The sequence below is a fragment of the Notechis scutatus genome, chromosome 11, assembly GCF_049901735.1.
Source record: "Notechis scutatus isolate UNSWTSFEM ecotype Mainland chromosome 11, rNotScu1.2, whole genome shotgun sequence".
NCBI classification, from domain to species: Eukaryota; Metazoa; Chordata; class Lepidosauria; order Squamata; family Elapidae; genus Notechis; species Notechis scutatus.
The window spans coordinates 6,410,388-6,436,674 of record NC_142019.1 but is presented as its reverse complement, the minus strand read 5'-3'; the positions used below and the strand labels follow the sequence as shown (position 1 = coordinate 6,436,674).

Below are 26,287 nucleotides of genomic sequence, written 5' to 3'. Positions count from 1 at the left end.
GGCCACATATCTTAACCTTGCCAAGTTTGAAAAACATTGAACTACAGCTTCTAATGCCACCTTCAAGAGCACCCTAAGATAAAGCAAACTGTAACAACTTAACTGGGAAATGAGGAAGCGTGGTAGAAAGTGCTTCCTAACTAAGGGGTATCATTGTATCTTCTGTGCAACCAATTATTTTGACAATCATATCCCCATCATTATCTTGTCCTTTCAGCAGTTGGTTTGAAAAAAAGATATCATTATCAGGATGAATTAAATGGGGTTGGGGTGGGGGACAGCAAAATGAAATTTCACCCTATGGAATAGGTCATTTTCAATGCCGTTCTTGCGTTAAAATGTTTAAATAGAATTTGACTTTTACCAAATGAACTAAGAATAACCACGATTTCTAATTGATATGTCAAACCTTAGCTAAAGGGAAACCAGAATTCATAGACTATTTTCAAGCTAAAGTTCCCACACCCAGTTGGGGTTTATTTAAAAAAAAAATGTACCTAAGGCAGATCCAGATGTTCAGGCAAAATATAATCAGGCAAACTCAAGCCTATTCTTAATGCCATGGATAGACCAGGCCATTAAGTTTGTATTTATGATTTTGTTTTTTGCTTAAAATCAATGTGTGATTGTAGCTGTCATAAAAAAAATTGTAACCTTCTGCTGCCACCTGCTGTCTATTGTTTTTATTGTGATCCCACAATTGATATTTCCACTGTTTTCCAAAATACCATGAAGCAAACTGCAGAAGTCAAATACTTGTGCCCGATGCATGCATGTTTTCAGTTTAAAAATGCATTTATGGACGGCCCGAGGCAGGATTTCATTACAGAACAAAAAATGCTGAAGCAGCAGCAGCGTCTTCATTCAAGGGTGTCTGACAGGAAGCAATCATTAACAGTCGAAAATGAAACAGAAAAGCTGATATATCAGGTTCAGCGGTAGAACGCTAACTGAATCCTATTCCTGTTTTTCTTGGACAATTCCTAAATAGTCACACTACTAGTCTTTCTTTTGGTTAACAGGGGACCTGAAGAAGATGGAGCAGGAGAGACAAGCCCTAGAAGCAGCACTTAAAGACAGCGAATTTGAAGAACAAAATTATGGTATCCGTAGATTCTTTAGAAGAGCCACTAAGCTCAACCTTACAAAGGCAATGCCCCCAAAAGGTATATTAATAATGTGTGCATAAGACCTGCCTGTAAGCTTCTTTTTTTTTTTTCCTGAGGAGCTACTTAGAGAACAGACTGCCATTCCAAGTCACATTAGTCTATTATAACAAAATCATCAATATTCTAGAAGCAACTTAAAAAGCAGATTGATGGAAACCCAAGCTGTCATAGATGATCAAAAAAAGAGGAAATAGTTCAGCAAAAAAATACAGATTTGCAAATGTTAAGCTAGTCACATTGTCAATGTGATGTTTGCATAGAGAATCAAATGGGGAAATTGTTGCTATAATCAAAAAAGAAACGCATATATCTTACCATAGTACAGAACTTTTTTTTTTTTTGCTGAGTAGATCTACTGGCCCATTGCAAACTGCTTAAATCTTTCTTTCTAATGTTCTCCACATGGTAGCAGTCATGGTTTCTCAACAGTTCCTCCAATTATGTAGCAGTTTTTGAGCACACAACTTTTTTTCCCTCCACCCCTTTTTAAAAGTGCTAGCACCCAAATCAAGAGCAAAATACCAAAGATGATGAATTACCAAATCATAATTAATTTTTTTTTTTGTTGGTTGTTTTTCTTTTTTTGGGATATTTTTAAACCCAAAAATTTTTTTTTAATTTTTACTTTTTAGTGTGATTCAATTGCTTATTGTACCCTATGACTATTATTAAGTGTCAGACCTGATGATTCTTGATGAATATATCTTTTCTTTTATGTACACTGAGAGCATTTGCACCGCAACAAATTCCTTGTGTGTCCAATCACACTTGGCCAATAAAGAATTTTGTTCTGTTCTGTTCTATTTTCTATCCTATATTCTATTCTATTCTATATTATTCTATATTCTATTCTATATTCTATTTTGTCCTATCCTATCCTATTCCTCTAGCCTAGCCTATCCTTATTGTACCCTATGACTATCATTAAGTGTTGTACCTGATGAGTCTTGACTCTTGACGAATACATCTTTTCTTTTATGTATACTGAGAGCATTTGCAACAAGACAAATTCTTTGTGTGTCCAATCACACTTGGCCGATAAAGAATTCTATTCTATTCTATTCTATTCTATTCTATTCTATTCTATTCTATTCTATTCTATTCTATTCTATTCTATTCTAATTTTTATTCATGTAACCGAAACAAAAAATGTCTTCAACTATTATTAAAGCTAACTATTGGCTTGTCTCTCTCATTTCAGATTGCAGCATTAGCACAATCTCTTCAGTACACGTTGGGGAATTCAATCAACGGCTGCTTGAAGCTAGCGTTCAGTTTAAAAAGAACCAAGGGAAGGGTTCCATCGACGTGTGGTGGCTGTTTGATGATGGAGGTAAGCCCCCAAAAGACCACCACCCAACTTATGTACCAGGAACATGATTATAACCCTATGTAAGATTTTCAAAGTCAACGGCCATCCATTTTCAATATAGCGAGGAAAAAAATACTTTCCTCTTAATTATGTTCTGACTTGCTTCACTGGTGTGAACATATAACTTGATCTATTTTTTTTTCACCTAGGGTTAATCCTCCTAATTCCCTACATTCTGACACTCCGGAAAAAGTGGAAGGATTGCAAACTGAAGATCTTTACTGGTGGAAAAGTTACTCGCCTTGAAGAAGAAAAGTTAATGTAAGAAAATCTATATCCTTACACTGAGAATAATAAATCTTTACTGCTTCTTTGTCAGGCTCCGAAAAGCAAGGCATTTTATGATTCTTCCAGGCAGATTTCCTGATTGTTCCTCATCTGAAGACCGAATCTTGATGAACTCAAATATGTTACTACCCCCACATAAAGGAATTATTAGGGAGGGGACATCTTCACCCTCTTTCTCTTACACAAACTATCTGAACTAAGTTGCATCTTGCTCTTCTGGAATGCAGTCCCTTCCCTCCTAGGATTCCGGAGTAAATTCCGTCACTTTTCCAAAACTATTTGCATATATAGGAGGAAAGAACGGGGCGCGGTGGCTCAGTGGCTAAGACGCTGAGCTTGTCGATCACAAAGGTCAGCAGTTTGGCAGTTCGAATCCCTAGCACCGTATAACGGAGTGAGCTCCCATTAGAAGTCACAGCTTCTGCCAACCTAGCAGTTCGAAAGCATATAAAAATGCAAGTAGAAAAAGAGGGACCACTTTGGTGGGAAGGTAGCATGCATATGGATTATATTATACGGTATCACAAGTCAAGCTTTCTGAATGTTGGAATTAAAACAGATTGCTTTTTTTAATTTTTCAGGATGGCTTCACTATTAAGTAAGTTCAGAATAAAATTTGCCGACATTAATATAATTGGAGACATCAACATGAAACCCAGTAAAGAGAGGTAAGCTTCAGCCAGTTTCTAAGAAGTGTGATTTTTTTTTTAAAAGAAAACATCTAAAAATGGAATATGTAAAACCTGCTCTTGCGGTTGGTTAAGTCTTATTTTCCATTGAGGAAAAAATACCAACTGAAATAATGTTCATTGATCATTCTATTACTGCAGAGAAGGTAGCAAACTGCCAAAGAAAAATGGATTTTTAAAGTATTATTGGAATAGCTGAGCATTCCTAAAGCAGGGGATGTCAGGCAACCATTGACATCCACTTTCTTTTAAAGGATAATATTATTACGTACATAACTATAATTTATTTTATTTCATTTGTACACACACAAAATAATTTTAATAAGAACTGTTGTTCTGTGTGGTTATTTGGATGAATTGAAAGATATTTTATTCTGTCTTGAACTGTGGCTATAAAGGCTGTAATTTGTTTAGTGAATGTTAAATGAATGCTGGAATTGTAGTGTATTATCCCAAATGCAAGGGTAAGTACATGATTTGAACCCTGCCTGGTTATACTGCTGAGACTTTTCAGGGCTTAAATATGCTACCAAAGTGCATTTTATCAGAAACCAAGGTAGAGTGCAAGTTAAAATATATTGTATCACATTCAAATCTTTCTAATGCCATTATTTAGAAGTCTATACGAGCTTAGTATTAGTTGTCTAGATTTAGCCAATTTACTTCAACATTATATTTATTGGAACTAATTTCCAGAGCTATGTATGTTGTGTTTGTAGCAACATAGACACAATAGTGTGACACCTTTGTTTTTATATGAAATAATTTCACTTATGTTCAATGGAGTGGAGTTTGAATCTTACAATCAACAGTAATAAAAAAATAATATGATATAATGCAAGAAGACTTTTTCAAAAAAAGGAAAGTCCTGTTTCTTGTGTACACAACTATGAATATACTCTGTGGAACTGTGAAATGAAATATTACTTATAACTTTATAATAAATTCAATATGAAATAGTGACAAATATAAATTTGACAAACTGTTACTATGCCGCAATGGCTATGCCCACGCTTAAAACCTGATAAATACAGTTTAAAAGATTTTTTTTACTGAATTCAGCTATCATTCCACAGCCAAGAGCTTGTCCGATCTTAAGAATATCTGTAAAATGAAGAGTTAAGAGTCCTGCTGTGAAGTCTCTTTATAATTTCTGTTCCAGCTGGAAATTCTTTGAAGAGATGATTGAACCATACCGCCTTCATGAAAGCTGTAAAGATTTAACAACTGCTGAGAAATTAAAGAGAGAAGCGCCATGGAAAATCACTGATGCAGAACTGGAAGCATTCAAGGAAAAGGTAACCAGCCATACCTTTACTCACCTTTGACATTATAAAGGAGCTATTTGAAAGAGAAGGCAGGGCATATAGATTACCACGGGGGGAATCCATCATATCCATGGTTTTTATCTCCTGCTCTTTCTAACCAAATTTTATGCATAACCATTTTAAAGTGATAACTTTGATGGAGATTATTCGTTTTATTAACATAAGAACCTCCTTTGACTTGGAGAAAGCTTTTGAGTTGGCAGAAACTTTGCTTCAAACCTTAGAGCAGTGTTTCTCAATCCTGGCAGCTTACATGGGTGGATTTCAACTCCCAAAATTTCCCAGCCAGCATTCTGGGAAGTGAACTCCACCCATCTTCAAGCTGCCAAGGTTAAGAAGCACTAACTTAGAAGAGAAGGCAATATTTCTTTAATTGCCCTATAGTTTATGCTTTCCAAAATCCATACAAGGAGTCCTCATTTAACAATCCTAACTAGGACCAGAATTCCCACCAAGGCTATGTGGTCTTTAGGTCAGGACCACTTAGCAACAATAATTTCTGTGGTCCTTGTTCCTCATTAGAACTCACAGTGTTCCGGTTTGTAGGCCAGCACTTGAACAATTGCACCAACTGGGATTCACTCTTCAGGAGATGGATGGGGAGAACATCCAATACAAGAGATATAATTTAGTACTGAATTCTGCAACGGTTTCTGTCATCCCACATCAAAGCATTTGCAGAAAACATGAACCCTAAACGTTTTCTTTGCACTGCTCAAACTCCAATAGTGAATGTTAATTTGGGATATATAGTATGTTAGCTGAATGGGACAAGTACATATGATACTTAAACTTCATTGTATATTCTCTCAACATTAAGGATAGCATTTCTGGGACAGTTGCCAGAGTAGGATCAGAGTAGGATTCAGTAGGATCGTTGATCTGAGCACAAGATAATCATACATTTTTAAAATCCTTCCAACGCTTAATTTCTTTATGTCCATAGTTATTATAGTCTGTAGTCATGAGTATTTCATTAAAAAGATAAATATGGATTTATATTGATTTAATAAGAGAAAATGTCAGTCTGTTTCTTGCTTCCAATTTGCAAATTACATACTTAATTTGCAAAAGTCATATTTCAGTCAACAGATTTATCCAAAGACAGGCAGAATTGTACATGAATTTATTTCAAAGTTATTCATAAAGAAGAATGTCTGGGATGTATTTAAACTTTAAGGATGATAGAAAACATTATTTCTAATGTAATCAACTTTTGATTTTAAACAGAGTTACCGTCAGGTCCGTTTGAATGAACTCTTACAGGAACACTCTCGAGCTGCTAATCTAATTATTGTGTAAGTTTCATATATATATTTAATTTGTTGTCCCTATTGAGACTTGAGGGGCAAGATTGTAAATTGAATTATAGTCATCTACAGTTCAAATTAGAGTTTTCTGTAGCTGTTTGCTTCCATCTGGTACCCTAGCCTAGGAGACTATTTATATACTAGCATGAGTATTACTAATACTTCCTCCTATTTAATTCAACAGGAGCCTACCAGTGGCAAGAAAAGGAATTATATCGGATTACCTCTACATGGCTTGGCTAGAAATCCTCTCCAAGAACCTACCTCCAGTTTTGCTCATTCGAGGCAACCACAAAAATGTACTAACATTTTACTCATAACTCTCCCCTGGAGTCCATTACCATGCATTTTGGACTTAATATATCAAATAGACTCCCAACAGGATATTTTGCTATCGGTATTTCAGAGTAAAAAACAAATCATATCTGCAAAAAGGGGAGAAGAAATGGAAAACCAAGATTGACAGGGCAAGGTAAAATGGAAGAGAGTACCTTGGAAAGAAAAAATGATCTGCATTGCACATTTCAAGTCCCACTTAGAAGTATAGCTTTCATCACAAAGAATATCATAATATACACTAACTTCCATTCCTATTATGAACGCATTAGATTTAATTACTGCAGTCCTGTGGTCCAGAGTACTGTACAATTCTAGTTATGCAAAAACTTCCATTCTCTCCCAAAGAATCCAAAATTTATGATTTTCTGTTCAATGCTATACCTGCTTGACATAACTTCAATGTTTATGTTCCATAAATAAATCTGGTTGTAATTTTTTCTATTCATGACAGTGTAACTGGGGAGCAAAATGTCATGATTTATAAGGCATAACATGTAATTTCAAATTATCACCTCAAAATAAGCTGAAATCATATTCAATCAACACTTAACTTTGAAAGCAAAAGTATGTGTACTAACCTGAATTTTTAAAAATTTCATAGTGATATTGATTTGTTTAGAATTATAAATGGAAGTAAACTAGCACAGTGCCTTGTCACAACTTAGAAATGTTTTTTAATAAATTTTAATCTTTTTCTGACTGGTAAGAATATTTGAACTTGTATATTAATTTAATATGTTAACAATAAAAATGAATCAAAGGTTTATCCCTATTGCATACTTTGATTTATCCATTTATTTTTTGGGTGTGTGTTTCCATGTGAAAAAATATCAGAGGCATCTTTATTAAATTTGTTGCAACACAAGCTGCACTGAACATTAGAAAAACTAACACATTCATCACAAATTTTTGTGCACTAAAATTCCTATTATTCAAAGCATCATAAACTGGCAACAAAAATACGTCATTGGTCATAATTCAGATGATAAATATTACCAGCCGTTCATAACATTTGACACACAATGATCTTAGAATTAATTTCATCCAAATAATCAGAGATTTTTTGAGTTTTGATTAGACATATTTTATTAGATAAAGATTTGTGTTACTGACAGTATCGCCAAACAACATGTTTTGTAGAAGCATTCTTGAGAGCAGAAACTTATTCTTCTTGAAAAAAAGGCTCAGCATAATATACAAGATTGTTGCCATAAATATACAAAAGCAAAATTATCAAAGGATATTTAACTAGTTTTGGGGGAAGCAGCAAGAGAAAGTATTGACAAAAGACACCAGAATTCAAAATGAGACAGCATATGGGAAACAAGTGTTGTTTTAATCAACCTTTCTCGACCCAGGAGAACTGGAGTTACAAGAATTATCGGGCAAGTCATAATTCAACATTTTGAAATTGCCTTTTGCAAGATGCAAAGATAGGAATTCATAGTTTGCTGATATGAATATAGAATTTACTTCTATGTACTGCTAGTAATCTTTTTAAAAAGGTAGAGACAAAGCCATACTGGATAGCTCATCCAATACTGTAATACTAAAAAATACCCTTCATGTTGTCAATAGTCTGCTTTTCAGGGGATTTACAGAACCTCCAGAAGCAGAGCCAGCTCAAGACCAATTTAGGCTGAGCTACTTTCAGGGGCATTCCTTCAACTGGACTTACTCAAGGTGACTTACAAGGATATACACCCTTGCAATATTGCCAGACTGATATGGGAGCCCACTGCATTTTCCTCCAAATGCCTTTGGGTTTGTTGGAATCCCCTCTCCTAGACCCATAGCCTGTCCAGGACTGCCATAATCAGCTTCTAAAACCAACTAAGGCTGGTGAAGAGGCTCAAGATAAAAGAAGCCTCCAACTGAGATGTTTGGATTTTTAAACAATGGAAATTCAAATGATGCCTTGGTCATGGGTGCCTTCTTTTTGTTTAGGGGGGCTGGATTAAAAAAAAAATCAGATAACTCCAAACTTGGAATGGCCTCTTATTCTTTGTCTGGCAACCTCTGAACAAAAAAAGGAGAACAACAACTTTCCAGAAATCTATTAAAATATGTTTTTTTCCAGCAGGCTTCAGGATCCCATGGATTTAGGGATCCACCCAATCATCTTGCAGGGGAAATGGACAGCATAAAAATTTAATAAAATTTAAAAAGGGAGCCCACAAGATTACATTGTGTATATGATGGTAGTCCATTGATTACATTTACATCTGGTTTTAATGGCTTGTTTCTCACATGTGGGGTAGATGGCTATATAATCTTGATAAACAGAGTTCCAAAGATGGGCAATTATACAGGCTATCCTCAACTTACAACCACAATCGAGCCCCAAATTTAAGTTAAGTGAGAAATTTGTTAAGTGAGTTTCCCCCTTTTTACAACTTTTCTTGCCACCGTTGAGTGAATCATTGCAAATGTTAAGTTAGTACCACAGGGGTTAAGTGAATCTGGTTTCCCCCATTGACTTTGCCAGTCAGAAGGTTGCAAAAGGAGGGATTACATGACCCCGGGACGCTGCAACGGTCAAAAATACGAGTCAGTTGACAAGCAAGCGGCTCAGTTTTGATCCCATGACCGTGCAGACGTTGAAAGTCGCAAGTGTGAAAAATGGTCGCAAGTCACCTTTTTCAGCGATGTTGTAACTTTGAATGGTCATTAAATGAACTGTTGTTAAAAGTCAAGGACTACCTGCATAAATTTGACTGATAAATGAATCCTGGACATACACTGTTTCAACTTCTACCCTCAAAATGACACTATAGGGCACTGCACACCAGAATAGCAATAGCACTTACTTATATACCACTTTATAGTGCTTTACAGCCCTTTACAGATTAACTAGACACAAGGACAGTTTTCCCCCGAATGCCATCACTCTGCTAAACCATTAATTCCCACAACACTGTCAAACTACTAAGACCGTATTACTATTATTCTTCTCATCCTTTACCTGTCTCCTTTCTACTTATGACTATAATTGTGTTATACCTATCTCTACCCATTTATGACTATAACCATGTTGCTTGTATCTTTACAATGTATATTGTTTTGTTTCCTAGTATGATCTGATTGCTTATTAGTAACCTATGATTATCTAAGTGTTGTATATTATGATTCTTGATGAATGTATTTTATTTTTTCTTTATGTCCACTGAGAGCATATGCACCAAAGACAAATTCCTTGTGTGTCCAATCACACTTGGCCAATAAAGAATTCTATTCTATTCTATTCCTATTTCTATTCTAAACACATATATAGATATCATCCTCAAGGTCTCTGGGCAGATGTGGGTGGTTCGTTCCTAGCCCTCCATTCATGCAACTGAAGGCTCCTTCATCCCCATTCAGGGAATCCCACCTGAGCAGCTTTTCCTAAAAGGGTCCGTGTTCCGGTTTCTCCCAAGGCAAAGTCACCCCGGGGAAGCGAGGCTGGGTCTTAATCGAGGCCTCTGAAGCCAAACCCTGGTTAGAAGACGTCTCGTGTGAATGCAGCCTTCCTGACTTCTCTCGACCCCCGGCCGAGGAGAAGGGGAGAAAAGACAAGGCTGCCATCTTAGCCTCCTCCCGATCTACCAGAGACAGCGAGGCTGCTTTTCTCCCTCTCCGGTCTCGGAGGCAGAAGAACGAGCAACACGAGGCCGAAAAAAGGTCCTTCAGACGCTGCCATGACTCCCCTGCGCTGCCTCAAGCACAGTAAGGACAAAGCTTTAACCACCCCCACCCCCCCATCCTTAGAGGAAGGTGGACTCTTCCATAAGGAGTAATAGGGCCCTCTCGGCCTCGCCGAACACCGTTGGGCAAAACCATTCCTATACGCGGGGGGTTGGGTTCCGTCCTAAAAGCAGACCGCAACGACGGGGGAAATCGGTAGCTCAGTTAAACAACCTCATTCGTGCGGGTGGGGTTGTTTTTTTTTTTTGCCTCCCGCAAGAAAAGCAGCCGCCATTTTATTTATCTGACTGAAATTAGCAAGCCAAGCCCCTCAAGTAGGGATGAGGGAGGCTGAGCGGGTCCTTCCACCCCGAAACCCCCTCCTCCCCGAAACCCCCCTCACACATCGAACCAGGCACTTCTGGCGACCGTTCTCTTGGAAGAGGCAGAAAAGACTGCCCAAGTCCGAAATGAAATTCCCAGAGACTTAGGCTCTCTATTTCTTTTTTTCCCCCTTTAAGAACATCCCGATTCGGACGACGACCCAACGTCATTATTATTATTATTTTATTATTCTGACAAGACAGGGCAAATCCCGCCTCCGCCCTGAGCCCATTGGGGGGTCCTAACGGGGTCCTCGCGCGCCCATTGGCCGTTGGTTGCCGCGCGCGCCCATTGGCCGTTGGTTGCCGCGCGCGCCCATTGGCCGTTGGTGCCGCAGGCCGTTCCTTTTAAAAAAAAAAAGCGCGGGCTTTCGGGGCATCTCTCAGTCTTCTTTTTTCCCTCAGAATTAGCCGCCTTTTTTCGCGCCTTCGCCATGCCAGTCTCCACAATAATCCCCGGAGAATCTTCCAGCGCCGCGCTGGATAGTCCCAACGGCGACACGGTTTATCAGACCCTGCGTTTCGTCAAGCTGACCGAAAACGCTTTTGCGCCTTCTAAAGGATCTTCCCGGTCGGCGGGCTACGATTTGTACAGGTAGGAAAGAACAGGGTTTTCTGTGGAAACTTCAGGCCACAATTGTCTCAAAGTTGTTGTTTTCCCCAAAAGGCAGCTGGACTTTCTTGATGTTTTCTTTGAAAATGTCTCGCTTCTCATCCAAGAAGTTTCTTCAGATAAACTGAGGAAGCTTCTTGGAAGAGAAGTGAAACGTTTTCAAAGAAAGTCCAGCTGCCTTTTTGGGGGGGAAAAAACCACATTTGAGACAAGAAACAGGGTGGACTTCTTACAGCTTGAAACCGATCTTTAATGAAACAGTCATTGCCGCATTGTTCTTTTTAATGGTGGGCTGTCAGATGTGAAATGGGCAGCTATATGAATTTAAATAATAAATATTGAGCTGTTTGAATTTTAGACGGCTTTTTTCAGAGTATTCTGTGCTAACCGATAAAACAGTTTGTCTCCCAGTACTTTTCCAAGCAAATAAGACTATAAACTGGTACAAATAAAACAATAATTTATTCATTTGAATCCAAGATCCACCTGTAACTCCAATCTGCAGGTGGTCCTCGCTTAACAACCTCAAATGGGGGGACCAGCAACTGTTGCTAAGCAATGGCATCGTTAAATGAGACCTGTGACGGCAGGGACACAGTTTGCTATATTATTGCCGGCTTCTCCATTGATTCTCCTCGTTGGAAGGCGGTTGTGAGCGTGCAAACGGCAATCGGGCCGCTGTGGATTAATGCAACATTCCCACCAACCGCAAACTGCATGAATGTCAATTGTGACGGCAGGGACACCGTTGTACAGATGATTCTCGACTTACAAGCATTAGTTTAACCACCGTTCAAAGTGACAGCGGCACTGAAAAATATGACTTACGACCAGCCGGTTCTGTAGGCCTGGCTTCTTTTTTTGGGAAGCACCCCACCCCACCCTGGTTTTTGGGCCTTGGGGAAGCCTTCTATTGGGGGGGGGGCTTTGCTCCCAGGAAGCCTTCCCTGGGGCCCAGGAAGGAAAAAAAATGGAGCACGGGGATGCACCCCTCACACCAGCAACCCCCCCACACCCCTTTTTGCCTCCTGGGCCTCAGGGAAGCCTCCTGGGCGAAGCAGTAAGACAGCGAGGGGGATCCCGGCACAGCTGATCCTCAGAACAGCTGATCGTTGGGAGGAGGGAAAGAAATACCTTAAGTAGCGACTGGGACCGGGGGAGAATGCAGAAAGCAATGTCGCGCAGGCGCAATAAGGACTGACTGGATGGGGAGGGGAGGTGCCAGCCAGAGACGTGGTTTGGCGGTTCTCTGAACTGCGCAGAATCATAACCGGTTTTATAGAACCGATCCGAACCAGTAGAATCCCACCCCTGCCGTTTTTTCACACTTAAACAACCTTGGCAGCATCCCTGTGGTCACGTGATCGGAATCGAGACACTTGGCAACTGACTCACATTTATGAGGGTTGCAATGTCCTGGGGTCACTTGATGGGGTTTTGGGACCTTCTGTTCTGACCTAAGCATCACAAAATCATGAAGCAGACTCCTCGTCCCAACAAAACCCCTTATATTTAGGCTAATGTGAATTCCTCTCATTCATATCCAGCAAAGTCCCGGCAAACAATCTTTCAAGAGTGATTTACAACTATAGACCTTATCACGGTTGGAGAGTTGCCAGGCCATAGCAAACAAATCTTCACCCTAGTTAAATGAACTAATTGTCTTCTGGAGACACTGCTCCTCTTTTGCTCTTTATTCCCTATGGGAGGGCCATTCACTGTCCACTTATGGCTTTACTCCTGAGTTGACTGTTGTTCCTTAATTGTTTCCTTCTCCTGGCAGTTCTGCACATGTGCATATTGGGAACAGGCTCCAGCTGTTCTTCTGCCCCACTGATCTCCGATTCCAAAGGCAGTTGATAACTGTCAGATGGCCCTGGCCCCATCTCTGCCTCCAATGAAAAGCCCTCGTCAGAGCCTTCCCCAGACTCCAGGACTGGCCCGTGTTCCTCCCCAACCTCCTCACTGAGTCTGCCACCAGCTCCGCTGGCGAGCCACAATACCTTCTGACAAGCAAAATTAATGGGGAAGCCAGATTTACTTAATCATGTTACTAGCTTAACAGCTGCAATGGTTCAATGGTTAGAACACACTACTTCTGCTGACTGCCGGCTGCCTGCAATTTGGCAGTTCGAATCTCACCAGGCTCAAGGTTGACTCAGCCTTCCATCCTTCTGAGATGGATAAAATGAGGAGCCGGATTGCTGGGGGCAAGAGGCTGACTCTGTAAAACCGCTTAGAGCTGTAAAACACTGTAAAGTGGTATATAAGTAAGTGCTATTGCTGTTGCAGTAATTCACTTAACTGGCTAGAAAGTGAGACAAAGCTCACTTAACAGTTGTCTTGCTTAGCAACATACGTTTTGGGCTCAATTGTGGTCATGAGTCGAGAACTACCTGTGTATAAAAAAATGTATAAAAAGAAATGATTTCTGCATACAATTTGAACTTACTGATTTTTCCCCCTAGTTATTCATTTTTAGTTTAGTTTTAGTTTATTGTCATTGCACTTTGTACAACAAAATCGAACACCATCTTCAGTGCACATCATGACCATGAAAATAAACAACACACACATCCTTCACACCCCACACATTGAACTGAAAACCCCCAACACTGCACTGTTTGTTTTGTAGTGCATATGACTGTGAGGTCCCTGCCGCAGGGAAAGCTGTTGTGAAAACAGATATTCAGATTGCCCTTCCTACTGGCTGCTATGGTCGAGTTGGTAAGTTGTTAAACAGAAAAATTGTAATCTTATAAGTTTGCTAAACTTTTATTTGTGAAAATTAAAAGAGTCATAATTAACACTTTTTCTGTCTTTGATTTAAGCTCCTCGATCTGGATTAGCTGTAAATCATTTCATTGATGTTGGTGGTGAGTAATTGTTTCTGAATGCAATTATATCAGTATATGCATTTAGCTGCTGCAGCATAAAATGCACATTTCATCATTCTTAATTTAGAAAAAACAGTTCTTAGTGAAATAAATTGACAGGCTCCAAAATGTGGTTTTGCTTATTTACTTTAATTTGCATATTTGATAAGATGGCAAAAAAAAATAAAAATAAGCTCCCTATAATTTTAGTGAAGCTAAACGATGGAGCATATGTTCTTTGCAATAATTTATGATCAAGTTAATTAAAGCACATCTGTTAAAACAATTGACCGTGAACTAAGCTCTGTAGAATTATAGTTGGCTAGATACATTTATCCACTGCATATATTTATTTCAATTAAGCAATGTTTGGAAACAAACATTTTCAAACTTTTTAGTTTTAAGGAATCCTCACATTGATTCATTTGCTCCTGAGCTAATAAGACTAATGCTCTACTAAACGTAGTAGATTTTAAGTCATGCCTTCTGCCTCATCAGTTTTAATTGAAATTAAGTACAACTAAAGAGTAAACTCTGTTACTGGATTAATACTCTTAGATGTATCATAGAAACACATTGCTAAAGTGAATTTAAAGCAATATTTGCAATATATATCCTTATCTATTACAGATATCAAAAAAAGAGTTAAAGGCGTAACAAATTCCTGTGCAAATGGTAAAATAATCTTGTGCAGTGGACCATAACCCAGTTGCTTTTGAGGCTTGCCAGCATAGCTAACCTGGTTGATCTGGTAGTGGCTGTTTTTGTTTTTTTCGTGTGCGTTAATTGAATATATATTGGTCTCAAATATACAGTGAAACATCTACACTGTTGCATTCTTTTTTTAACAGCTGGAGTAATTGATGAGGACTACAGGGGAAATGTTGGTGTTGTATTGTTTAACTTTGGAAAGGAACCATTTAAAGGTAAAAAAATAATAATGTGAAGCTGATACTTTCCTTAAATTTCCTGCTTTTAAATTAGAATATACATGTAAAAGGTGAGTGTTGATCAGTTTTGACAGAGCAACCGCTTCAGGACAATTCTCCCTTGATGGGAACATGTATATTGCCTTTGCAAATATAGCATTAACCAACATTTCTCAAACTCTTTGGCTTATCAACCTCTTTATTAAATTTTAGATTGTTCTTTGTCTTCCAAACATTTAGTGTATGAAAATAAATACTACCAACAGCACTTATCAATAATAGCCAAAACAATAACAGGTAGTCCCATTGACCCTTGCAGAATGATATTGACCACAGTGGGGAACCCTGATGTAAATAATATGTATCCAATTGGACTTTATAAGCATCCAATCTCCAAGAGGAGAAACAAGCCATTTCCTTACATTGTCCTTAGTTTAATTACGCAGTATTGTTCTGGCATTTTCCTTAGAATTATTTGACAATGTCTTGATAATGTGTGTGTTTTTTAAACAATATCTGTTTTTAATTTAATTTAATTTTTTTAAGTTAAAAAAGGTGACAGGATTGCTCAACTAATCTGTGAGCGCATCTACTATCCGGTTCTTGAAGAAGTCAAGGTAAGAAATAACTGCTAACCCAGATATCTTACTATTTAATAAAATATGGGAATTAAAAGGATTTATTTAATGTAGAGATAAGGGTGAAATCTATTTGGTTCACATTTACTTCAAAAGCTCAATTTTTTTTGTCAGTGGTCTGCAGAATTGAGTTTTTAGCAATATAACAAATTCCTTCTGAAAATATATTAGTTATGGATGATTATAAGAAACCTAGGTTGTCATTTATTAGAATGTTTAGGGTGTTTACATATGTGAATATAGAAGTAGACTGTTCAGTGACCATTTGAACTTACAACAACACTAAGAAAAGAGATTTACCACATCGGGGACTGAACTTGCACCCATCGCAAGTTGGGTCCCCAAAGTCACATAATTGGTTTCCCAACAGGTACTTATTTATGCCAACCACAGCATCCCACAGTCATTATTTGTGACCTTCATGGCAATTTTCAACAAGCAAAGTCAGTGAAAAAGTGGGTGGCAAGTCAGGGTCACATGATGCTATAAGTCTGGCACAGTCATATAATGTTACATTTTATGACTGTCTCTTTGTGACAGTTGGCAATCCCAATTGTGGTTAGTGAGGACCACAATTGGGAATTAATGTGTGCACTTTCTTTTACAACTTTTTTTCCTCTGTTATTCAATTAAATGAATTTCTTCTATTTTTCAGGTTTTGGATGAAACGGAACGTGGCTCAGGTGGTTTTGGATCAACTGGGCAGAAATAAAGAAAACCCTTTTATACAGTATATTTTTGTACATGTTTTTAAAATGTAAATAAACTTTGATAGAAAATTGCGGGATTTTTTTTTCTTACAAGGGAGAGATGGATTTTAAAACATTACTGCAAGGAAAAGAATATAGATCACTCCGGCCGTGTTTACTTAGTGCTGTTGTAGGGAGAGGAATCTGCCAAAGATAACTAACTTTCAGAGACTACTTGAAACCTACCCCAAAACCCTGGTTCACAATCATAATCTTCCAATCAAATTTGAACTGGAACTGTTTTAAAAACAAGCTGCAATTTAAAAGGACACTCGGAATCAGTTATAGATAGTCCACATTCCATGACTGAAGTGAAGACTGTACAGAACAAGGAGGGCTTACAATGGGTCCTTGCAATTGTGGATGTCACACCATCCCCACACTTTCATGGTCTCAATTTGGGCACTTGGCAACACAATGACGTTTCAGTGTCCCGCCGTCCAATGTGAAAATGTGTCTGATTAGCTGAGTTGAATAGAGTCCACAAGGCATTCAAGTGCAGGACTAGAGGACCTATTTCAAGTTGCAATCCTGGTCTGGCAAGACCATAGTAAAGAGCTCATCAAAGCTAGAAAATTGCTGCTGCATTAATGTGACACAAAGTAAGCAGGCCTTATCTAATTCTACTTGTTATAAGCAAATTTTAAACGCATTGGAGCCCTGTTTTTCAGCCGCTGAAATTCTTACTTGTTTCTTCTCTGCAAATATGTATACAAATGTTTAAACATGAAATTCACAAGAGCAAGAAGCTCACTACCATAAAGCCAAAACGTTGATCAGGCAAGCATGTGACATGCTGAACAATCAATACTTCATGACCCTTTTGTTCTCTGTCAAATGTATTGAACCAGAGATAAGATTGTTCATAACTGAGAGATGGTTACAATCATTTCCACTTTAGTAAATAAGCCACTAGAGGGCACTTGAGAATAGCCTTTTCCTATTTTTTTCCCCTTTCTCCAAAAAACGCCTAGGTCTGTAACTAATCAATAGCCCTTCCCATGAGATTATGTTGGTGGAAAGCAACAGAGCAATGCTTGAGAGAAAGCTGGCAAAAAGATGTCATGGCATGGAGAGAAACAATCTACAACTGAAAAGATTTTGGAAGACTGGCCTGTTTGTACAATTGTTCCTGGCTTACAAACACAAAAAAACCTTTCCCCAGCTTGGTTTTTCAACAAGAATGGAAAAATATAGCAAAGAAACATTCCTCTTCTTTTTTTTTTTTTCTTTCTCAGCCCATCAACTTTCAATTCTTTCAGTTCAAGCTTGATTCTTGCAAGTATGTTCGATGGTTTGCATTTTAGTCCGTGGCACCCTCAAAACAGGATTTTGTGGTCCCTTAACACTATAATGCTATATTCTGTCTTGGCTGGGACCCTAGGAATCATTCAGAAAGATCGTTAATGTCTGCCATTGTGCTTCAGCTTCAAGGTCATTAAATAAGCTCCAGTATAAGCTGACTTGTTAGTTTGCTTCCCTGTTAAACCCTTCCCTGCAAGAATAAATCCTTTTATTCGAGGGGAGTTTAATTTTTGTGTGTGGGAAGAGGGCGCAGCTTTGCAATTTTCAATTTGGATATAGCTGTGACCCTGGATGAAGCCATTTTGGCTTCACTGCTTCCCACTTGAATGCGATGTGCATTCAATAAATAGAGATTACAAAATATCTATGGGGATTTTCAGTCATCCAGATCATGGTTGTCCCAAAGGTGCTTTTTCACGAGGCAATTGGACTTTCTGGTTTTTCCAGAGTTGAAGCAGCTTCTTAGATGAGAAGAGAAATGTCTTCAAAGAAAAACCAAAAAGTCCAGTTGACTCTTGAAAAAGCACCTTTGGGACAATAAATAGAGATGTTCTTACAAACTCTTCCAAGTTTCCAAAATAGGTAGGCACCACTCTGCTCACTCACTGTCCCATTAATGGAATAAGAAAAGGGAAAAACCTTTGCTTGTTTCAAATGTTTTTGGAGAATGTGCTCTAAAATTCTATTTGGGATGATGCTATATGGCAAGGAACACCTTTTGATTATTATTTATTTTGTGTACTCTTCCAGCACTTGTCAGAAATTTTAATTTTAATCAGGTACCTGTTTGGATGCCTTTAATACAGTTAATTACCCATGTTTTGGAAGAACAGCGAAATAATAGCCACCCAAATGTGGTGTCCCAAAGCCCAGCAAATATTTCCTTTGACTACTATTCATGATAAGACAATAAAATAAATCTATACATTCGCCATTGAAACAGTTCTCCAAAACGAAATCACTTTTAACTTCAATGTGAACATTTTATGATTCAGAGTCTGGACAGTACAGCGCAGAAACAACAAAAAAAGATAATACAGGACAAAATTACTGCAAGATGTCATAATTGGACAAAAACCAGCCTTATTTCTTTTCCAACTAAACAGAGCCAACCAGATGTCTTTAGACCTCATTTTGCCACCTGCAGAGATCATAGCATTGAAAATTCCTCCTATACCCGAGAGTAGGACGGCTTCCGAAAAATGTAAATTATAGATGTGAACATCACCTCATCTGACCCCCTTCAAAAAAAGTGGGGGCATGAATCAGCCTTCCTTAATCTGCTATCCTCTAAATATATTGTATTATTACTGTGGCTTGATTATCTACCCAGCATGATTATTATTGCCCTCTTTTAATTCAGAGACGCTGCTGTACAATGATGGAGGCCGTACTTGAGGCTTCCTTGATGGCATTAGATATTTATTACTAATACACAAAAGGCTTGTCAATCAGGAAGCATGAATGTGCTTAGAGCAAGAACACAAGGGTGTAACTTCATAGTGGGGAATCTGCATGTTATGGTATTTGGGAATGACCTTGAAAGACAAGTTGAAGCAAGACTGCCCAGCGTCATGCCCCTGGTAGAGACTGACTTTGAGGGAGAGGAGGAAGAAGTCGACAGGGAGTGGAAGTGTGGCTCCAGAGGTTGTGGAGGAGGCAGGGGAAGGGCAGAGACCGGCTGAGAGACGTGGTCTCCTCGGGAGGAGAGGGCCTTGATCCTCTTCATGGGCTGCAGGTGTGACAACTGAATAAGAGTTTGGACCTACGTACTGGCAAACGCTAGAAACAAAGTGTGTAAATATCTAGTTTATAGTTCCTCTCTGAGTTTGGCGTCCTTCCCAGTGTGTGTTATCTGTGGACATCCTCCAGCCCTTATCTTGCCTGGTTTGTGTTGCTTTTTTTTCCTTCTTGGTGTAACTGTTTGTGTAGGAGTGTTTTTGTCTTCCGTCAAAGATATTCAGAGCTTGGAAGCAAACTGAAGGATTAAATGGGGCTTCACTTGTTTTCTGTGACTGTGTTTGTTTTGTGTCCCACCCTGGGTCATCACACCTAGGGAAGGGTCAGATCAAAGGGGACATAGCCCACAGATCCACAGGGGGCAGAGCAAGAGACCAACTCCAAATTATCAGACTATCAAAGTGATGGTGGGAGAAGTGTATTTTAAAACTTGCAAGATTCTGCTAATGTAGCCTTACAATAAAGTGAATTAGCTCATCGGCTCTCGTTTCCTGTCTACCTGGGGAGGCTGACAAGAGCCAAAGTGAACCAAAGTACAATTTCCAGGCACTCCAGCCAAAAAGGAGAGCAACGAAGGATCCAGAAAACCGTCATTCAGCATTGAAGAAAGCTAGGATTTCCCACCTCTGCTCTAAAGCGGTACAAAGCCAACATGGATATCCTTGAGGGAGAGAACGATTGCTTAGACAGGGATGAAGAAACAAACGACAGGAAAAAGCAAAGCAAAAGAATAAAGTCAAAGAGTTGGGGAACAGCTGGCCAACGCAGCAGCTTTACTACCATTCGGTATTCGGCAGGGATGCCTTCTACGAAAAGTAGAGATGCCCTCAGAACTGGTGGAACTCATTTATTGCTCTTCTGGACAGAGGTGGTGAATTCAGCAGGTTCTGATCAGTTCTGGAGGTAGTGGAAATTTTGAGTAGTTCGCAGAACTGGCAAATCCCACCTCTGACTGGCCCCGCCCCCATCTATTCTCCGCCTCCTCCCGAGTCCCAGTTGATTGGCTGGGTCTTCTTTGGTTGCCCTGCCCAGGAGAACGGAGCTGGAAAGCAGGTTAGTGAGGTGGGGAGGGAATGGGATTTTCCCCCAGGAGTGAGGAGGGAATGGAGATTTTACAGTGTCCTTCCCCTGCCACACCCACCAAGCCACTCCCATCACTGCTTCTGGAGCCAAAAGAACCATCTGGCCCCCATGTCCAGCTTTCACTGACTCCGTATGTTTTTTTCCACACCGTTTTGACTGATTTGGAGTAGAGCTGACCACACTTCGCTTCAGTAATACATTAAGTCGATTAGAATAACGTAATTTATTCTAGCCGTGCCGAAAAATATAATATGACTACTTCCAAAGGCATGGAAAGCTGTTGTGTCAAATATGCCTCAAAAGCCAGTTTGGCACAACGGGGTATGTTCCTTTTCTCCTGCTTTCTGGCCCAAATCATTCAACTGCAAAGCGACCGTTGGTCCAAAGTTGTTGCTAAGCAATGTTCCAGAGTTGATTGTGAGACAATGGCACATCTGCATTATTTTTCCCACTGTGGTTGGATCGGGAACACCCAAATATTTGGGAATATCATGCAATCGGCTCCCACATAGCTCCAGGTTGAGGTCCAATGATCTACAATTCAATGTATGTTAGCTTAAATCTGCAGGAATTGACACTATTGTTCAATATTTCTAATGGTTCACTCGAAGAGTTCCTTGAGCCAACCTCAACTACCAGCGATTATGTAGGCATAATTGTGTTGGTTTTGTGTCTTCCTCCAGATTATTATTTTGAGCTTCCCAAACTAGCCCACAGCCCTGAAATTTTTCTGCTGGGTCTCCTGTCTTCATTCTCATCAGGACTGCCTTTGCTGAAGTTTTTCCACAGTTAAATTGGATGTCTTCTCTGAAAAATATGTCAACAGTATTTTGGGAAGGATCCATTTGTGCTGAATACCAGAGAAAGGGATAGCATGACATTGTCAGTGCTAAAACTTTAATGGGACTGGCTGAGAATTCAATGCATTAATATTGTTACACCCCAGAACAATAACTTCGTGTTCCGAATATTTCTAAATAGCTAAAGCTGAGGTCAAAAAGAAAAAGTCACAATTACATGTTCCCATCAGTGGAAGGTGTTTTTCAGCAAGGTTGCCAAATTATTATTATTTTTCCCAACATAAAGAACTTCTCACCAAAGCTGCCAACTATCTCATTATTTTCTCAGTGTGTCTCTGCTTTGGTGCCTTTACCCATATTATAAAAGTCACCTACTCTTATTTCAGCTATTTATTAGTAAGTCATTATTGTTCTTCCTATTATGTAAGATTAAAAGATATTCAGCCAGCATTTCAACATCTGGACTTGGCAAAGCTTGGTCCTTTGCCTTCGTTCCGCTCTAAGTTTACGATGACCAGGGGAGCAAAATTGTGTACAATTAATAAATCTAATGCCAATGAAATCCTTATCCAAATCTCACAAAAATTTAAGGTCACTGCTGCTGTTGTTTTTTCTTCAGTGATCTTTGTTGCAAATGGCCATGGTTTAAATGTTGGCCCAGTAAAAAGAGGATGTTGCTTTTCATCCAAACAAGCTGAGAGTGATGAGAATTTGCTAGAAATAGATAAAAGGTTAAAGTAAAATTGATAATCTTCAACATTTTTGAATGTAGAAACCATCTTTAGTCCATTTCAGACATTATTATTGGGAGACCCATGATATTTAATATTATATATTATATATTTTTAGTAATATTTGCATGATGTTAGGGCGAACCCTGTTTTAAGTCAGATTACTAAACTCTGTAATTAAGCTTGATCCACCAGCTGAAGACCAGCATTTACCCATGGCTGTTATAAATTCTTCTTTTAAAATATGGTGCATTAGACTAGCAAAGGAACGCTAATCATCTGTTCATTTGTAGGCTACAGAGAAAATAGAAAACATTATTTATGACAGTCCTACTGATATTAGTTCATTTTAAGTTTGTTCATTTTACTTTAGCGTTCAAAGCACTCGTACCATATCCCACTATTCTAAACTAAAATCTTATATTGCTATATTGTAGAGCTGTGGTGGCGCAGTAGTTAGATCCTCGCCAACTCAAGGTTGACTTAGCCTTCCATCCTTCTGAGGTCAGTAAAATGAGGACCCAGATTGTTGGGGACAATGTGCTGACTCTGTAAACCTGCTTAGAGAAGGCTGTGGAGCACTGTGAAGCAGTATATAAGTCTAAGTGCTATTGCAAATGATTATTTATTTATTATTTCTTGAGTTTTACATGTCCCCTTTCCTTCAGAAGCTCAATACGGCTTACATGAGGTTCTCAAACATGTTTATCCTCACAACAACAATCTGGAGTTTGGTTGGATTGAAGTGGTACAATGGTCCTAGAGTGGCTCCAGATGGATTTTTATAACTAAGGTGGCCTCAAATATAGCTCTAAACCCACACATTAACCAGGGACCCCCATTGATTTCGTAAGGTCAGAGAGGAGACTTGTATGTCTAAAAACCACACTCAAGTTGTTGAAAAAGAAAATATGAACCCAGAGCGCCCATGGTTACGCCTGAAGCAAGTACACGACACCAATTCTCCGAATTGACTTCTTCACGTTCTACACATCCACAACAAAGTTATGATTTTGAAAGAACCAACTTATTTCTTGCCCTTTTATGTTCCCCACTAGTCCACTTCTACCTTTTCCTCTTCTGAGGGGAATAAAGCCACGTCGGAATCAATCTCCTTTAAAATCAAGAAAATGAGCATCTCACTTTCAAACCCAAGATCTTTTTTTCCAAGCAGCTCCTCCTGGAAAATTGGCTTGCAGCTTCTTGTTCCAAAGGGTGTGCTGTGAACTCCCTTGAAATAAATTGAAGTGGCATTCTGTCTCTCTTATGATTTTTAAACAAATAATTGCAGCATTAGCACTCAGAAACCAAGAGTCAGGACAGGACCCGTTCGTACAAGATCATGTGAACTGTTCATATCACTTTTTAATGCCTTGGTAAGACCACACTTGGAATATTGCATCCAGTTGTGGTCACCACGATGTAAAAAAGATGTTGAGACTCTAAGAAAAAGTGCAGAGAAGCGCAACAAAGGACTGGAGGCTAAAACATATAAAGAACGGTTGCTGGAATTGGGTATGTTTAGTTTGATGAAAAGAAGGACTAGGGGGTGACATAATAGCAGTGTTCTGATACCTCAGGGGCTGCCACAAAGGAGAGGGGGTCAAGCTATTCTCCAAAGCACCTGAAGGCAGGACAAGAAGCAACAGAGGGAAATTAATCAAGGAGAGAAGCAACCTAGAACGAAGGAGAAATTTCTTGCCAGTTAGAACAATCAGTGGAATAAATTGCCTCCAGAAATGCTCCAACACAGGAAGATTTTAAGAAAAAAAATTGGACAACCATTTGTCTGAAATGGTATGGGGTTCCCTGCCTAAGCAGGGAGTTGGACTAGAAGACCTCCAAGGTCCCTTCCAACTCTGTTATTCTGTACAACAATACCTTCTCTGTTCAAATTTGCTATGGCACCCCCAACACATATTTACGCCCTCTGTACATAATACCTTATGCGATATTGCCTCTTCTCGCCCACCTAATCCAATTTTCGGTTACCATAGAAGCTCACTGCTGATCCTGGATTTATTCTCATTTTTCTTTACCCCATCTTGTCATCCTTCCCATGAACTAATAAGCCACGGTGGATTTGAAAGCATGAGCAAATGTGAGCCTCGCACCAAGAACTTTTATGTTCCACTGACATTTACTTCCCACCCTAATAATTTAGAGCTATTGACATACCAAAAAATGAAGAAGAAAAAACCCTTTTTCCCATCACTTTCGTTACAAAGTTTTCAAATGAGTAATATCTAGAGTTATTGTTTGCTGCAGAACATATGGTCTCAATTAGCAGGAAGAATAAACTTGCTAAGCAAGAGTTTGCAGTGGGAATGAATTATTTGTCTGGGACATTCACGCAAACAGCACTAATTTATATATACATTTGATTTTATATATATATATACATACATACATTATATATATATATATATATATATATATATATATATATATATATATATATATATATATATATACATATACATATACATATACATATACATATACATATACATATATATATTATATATATATATATATATATATATATATATATATATATATATATATATATATATATATATATATATTGTTTTCTTAAGTTTTCGCTGGTATTTACATGTATGGTATTCAGCTTTGTTCGAGTTTTCCCACGTCATTGTAAAAGCACAACTACAATGACGTGGGAAAATACTCCTAACAAAGCTGAATACCATACATACATACATACATACATACATACATACATACATATATATTTGTTTTCTGAGGTTTCACGGGTATTTGTATATGGATCTTTGGTTATTCAGGTTTTCTCCCATGTAAAATTGGAAGTATTTTGGCCAAAATACTTCCAATTTTACGCAGGAGAAAACCTGAATATATATTTTCTTAAGTTTTTGCGGGTACTTACATGTATGGTATTCAGCTTTGTTTGGGTATTTCACGTCATTATAGTTGTGCTTTTAAAGTTGTAGCAACATTTCGGCAGAATCTCATCTGCCATCATCAGAATACAGAAGCCTGATGATGGCAGATGAGATTCTGCCGAAATGTTGCTACAACTTTAAAAGCACAACTATAATGACGTGGGAAAATACCCAAACAAAGCTGAATACCATACATACATACATACATACATACATACATATAAAACAACTGAGGAGCTCCTTACCATATCAAACAAAGCCAGGATCCTTATCAAGGATTGGGTTGTAAGAAGTCTGGCCAGTTTGTATATTTATTTTTTTAAAAAACAGGGAAAGTCATAGTCCCATTTCTAAGGTGACCAACTTTTTTACAATGAGAAGGAGGAACAGATAAATTGAAGAAAAAAAAAAAAAAACCAAAGCCACTTGTGCACGGCGCACTCTTACATCACATCACACACAACGGATCGGATCGGCATCGATGAAATACGGAGATTTACAGATTAGTCTTCAAATATCAAAAAGGAGGACATGTAGGAGGACACTTTTCAAGAGAGGACAGAACTTACAAAAGAAGGACTGTCCTCCCTAAAGGAGGACGGTTGGTCACCTTACATTCCCTATGGTTAACTGATCCTACGCAAGCATTGTTCCCATGCTTATCAGAAGAGTAGTCAGCTTATTCACAGCTCTCCAACAGAGAATTAGAATCACCATCCCACCTTCTAACCATGAAACATAATCCTTCTCCTGAAGAACCAGAAATGGCCATCAGCCCCTAATGGTGGCTATGTTGGTACACCATATGACTAATCTCTAAACTTTACTCAAGTTTCTTTACCCCAGGAATATACAAGGAAGGAGACTTAGGAGCCATGGTGGCGCAGTGGTTAAAATGCAATACTGCAGGCTAGCTCTGCCCACTGCCAGGAGTTTGATCCTGACCGGCTCAAGATTGACTCAGCCTTCCATCCTTCTGAGTCCAGTAAACTGGGGAGCCAGAATGTTGGGGGCAAGATGCCAGCTCTGTAAACTGCTCAGAGAGCTGTAATGCACTATGAAGCATATATAAGCGTTCTTTTTAATATACAAAGGAAGACACCACCGTAGGGCCACAATTACATCACAGCTCAAGAAGAAGCCATGTAATAAATATGCCTATTTGCAACCGGCCAGGCTTAATACCACAGACCATAAAGGCTTGCCATCTTTTGGATCCCTGTTTGACCTGGGCCCAGTTCAGTAGACTTTGGTGTTGACTTAATGACACCACCTGGGAGAATCTTAGGGAACAGAAACCAGGGACAGATAATATGGTATTCTGCTCTGCAACTTTTTGCAAAGTATAATAC

The 26,287-nt window shown here is 38.8% G+C and overlaps 2 protein-coding genes across 3 annotated transcripts in view; both read left to right on the top strand.

Moving 5' to 3' along the window:
* SLC12A1 (solute carrier family 12 member 1) overlaps positions 1-7,222 on the top strand; it is a 47,925-nt gene extending 40,703 nt beyond the window's left edge. Inside the window, exons 20-26 of the mRNA XM_026677104.2 lie at positions 1,023-1,166; positions 2,371-2,502; positions 2,691-2,802; positions 3,411-3,497; positions 4,681-4,816; positions 6,077-6,144; positions 6,341-7,222. Coding sequence (XP_026532889.1) covers positions 1,023-1,166; positions 2,371-2,502; positions 2,691-2,802; positions 3,411-3,497; positions 4,681-4,816; positions 6,077-6,144; positions 6,341-6,476 — 815 coding nt within the window. The 3' untranslated portion in view covers positions 6,477-7,222. The remainder of the gene's footprint in view (positions 1-1,022; positions 1,167-2,370; positions 2,503-2,690; positions 2,803-3,410; positions 3,498-4,680; positions 4,817-6,076; positions 6,145-6,340) is intronic.
* A 2,804-nt stretch (positions 7,223-10,026) lies between these two features.
* On the top strand, positions 10,027-17,461 carry DUT (deoxyuridine triphosphatase). 2 transcript variants are annotated; one of them, XM_087972673.1, is made up of 8 exons: positions 10,042-10,203; positions 10,950-11,139; positions 13,793-13,884; positions 13,989-14,033; positions 14,885-14,959; positions 15,509-15,579; positions 16,256-16,330; positions 17,324-17,461. In XM_087972673.1, the coding sequence occupies exons 1-7, from the start codon at positions 10,176-10,178 to the stop codon at positions 16,310-16,312; spliced, it is 558 nt and encodes a 185-aa protein (XP_087828799.1). In that variant the 5' UTR covers positions 10,042-10,175; the 3' UTR covers positions 16,313-16,330; positions 17,324-17,461. The 2 variants fall into 2 exon arrangements, with proteins under 2 accessions (XP_026532890.1, XP_087828799.1); XM_026677105.2 differs by lacking the exon at positions 17,324-17,461 and having other exon boundaries at positions 10,027-10,203; positions 16,256-16,379.
* Positions 17,462-26,287: the final 8,826 nt, after the last annotated feature.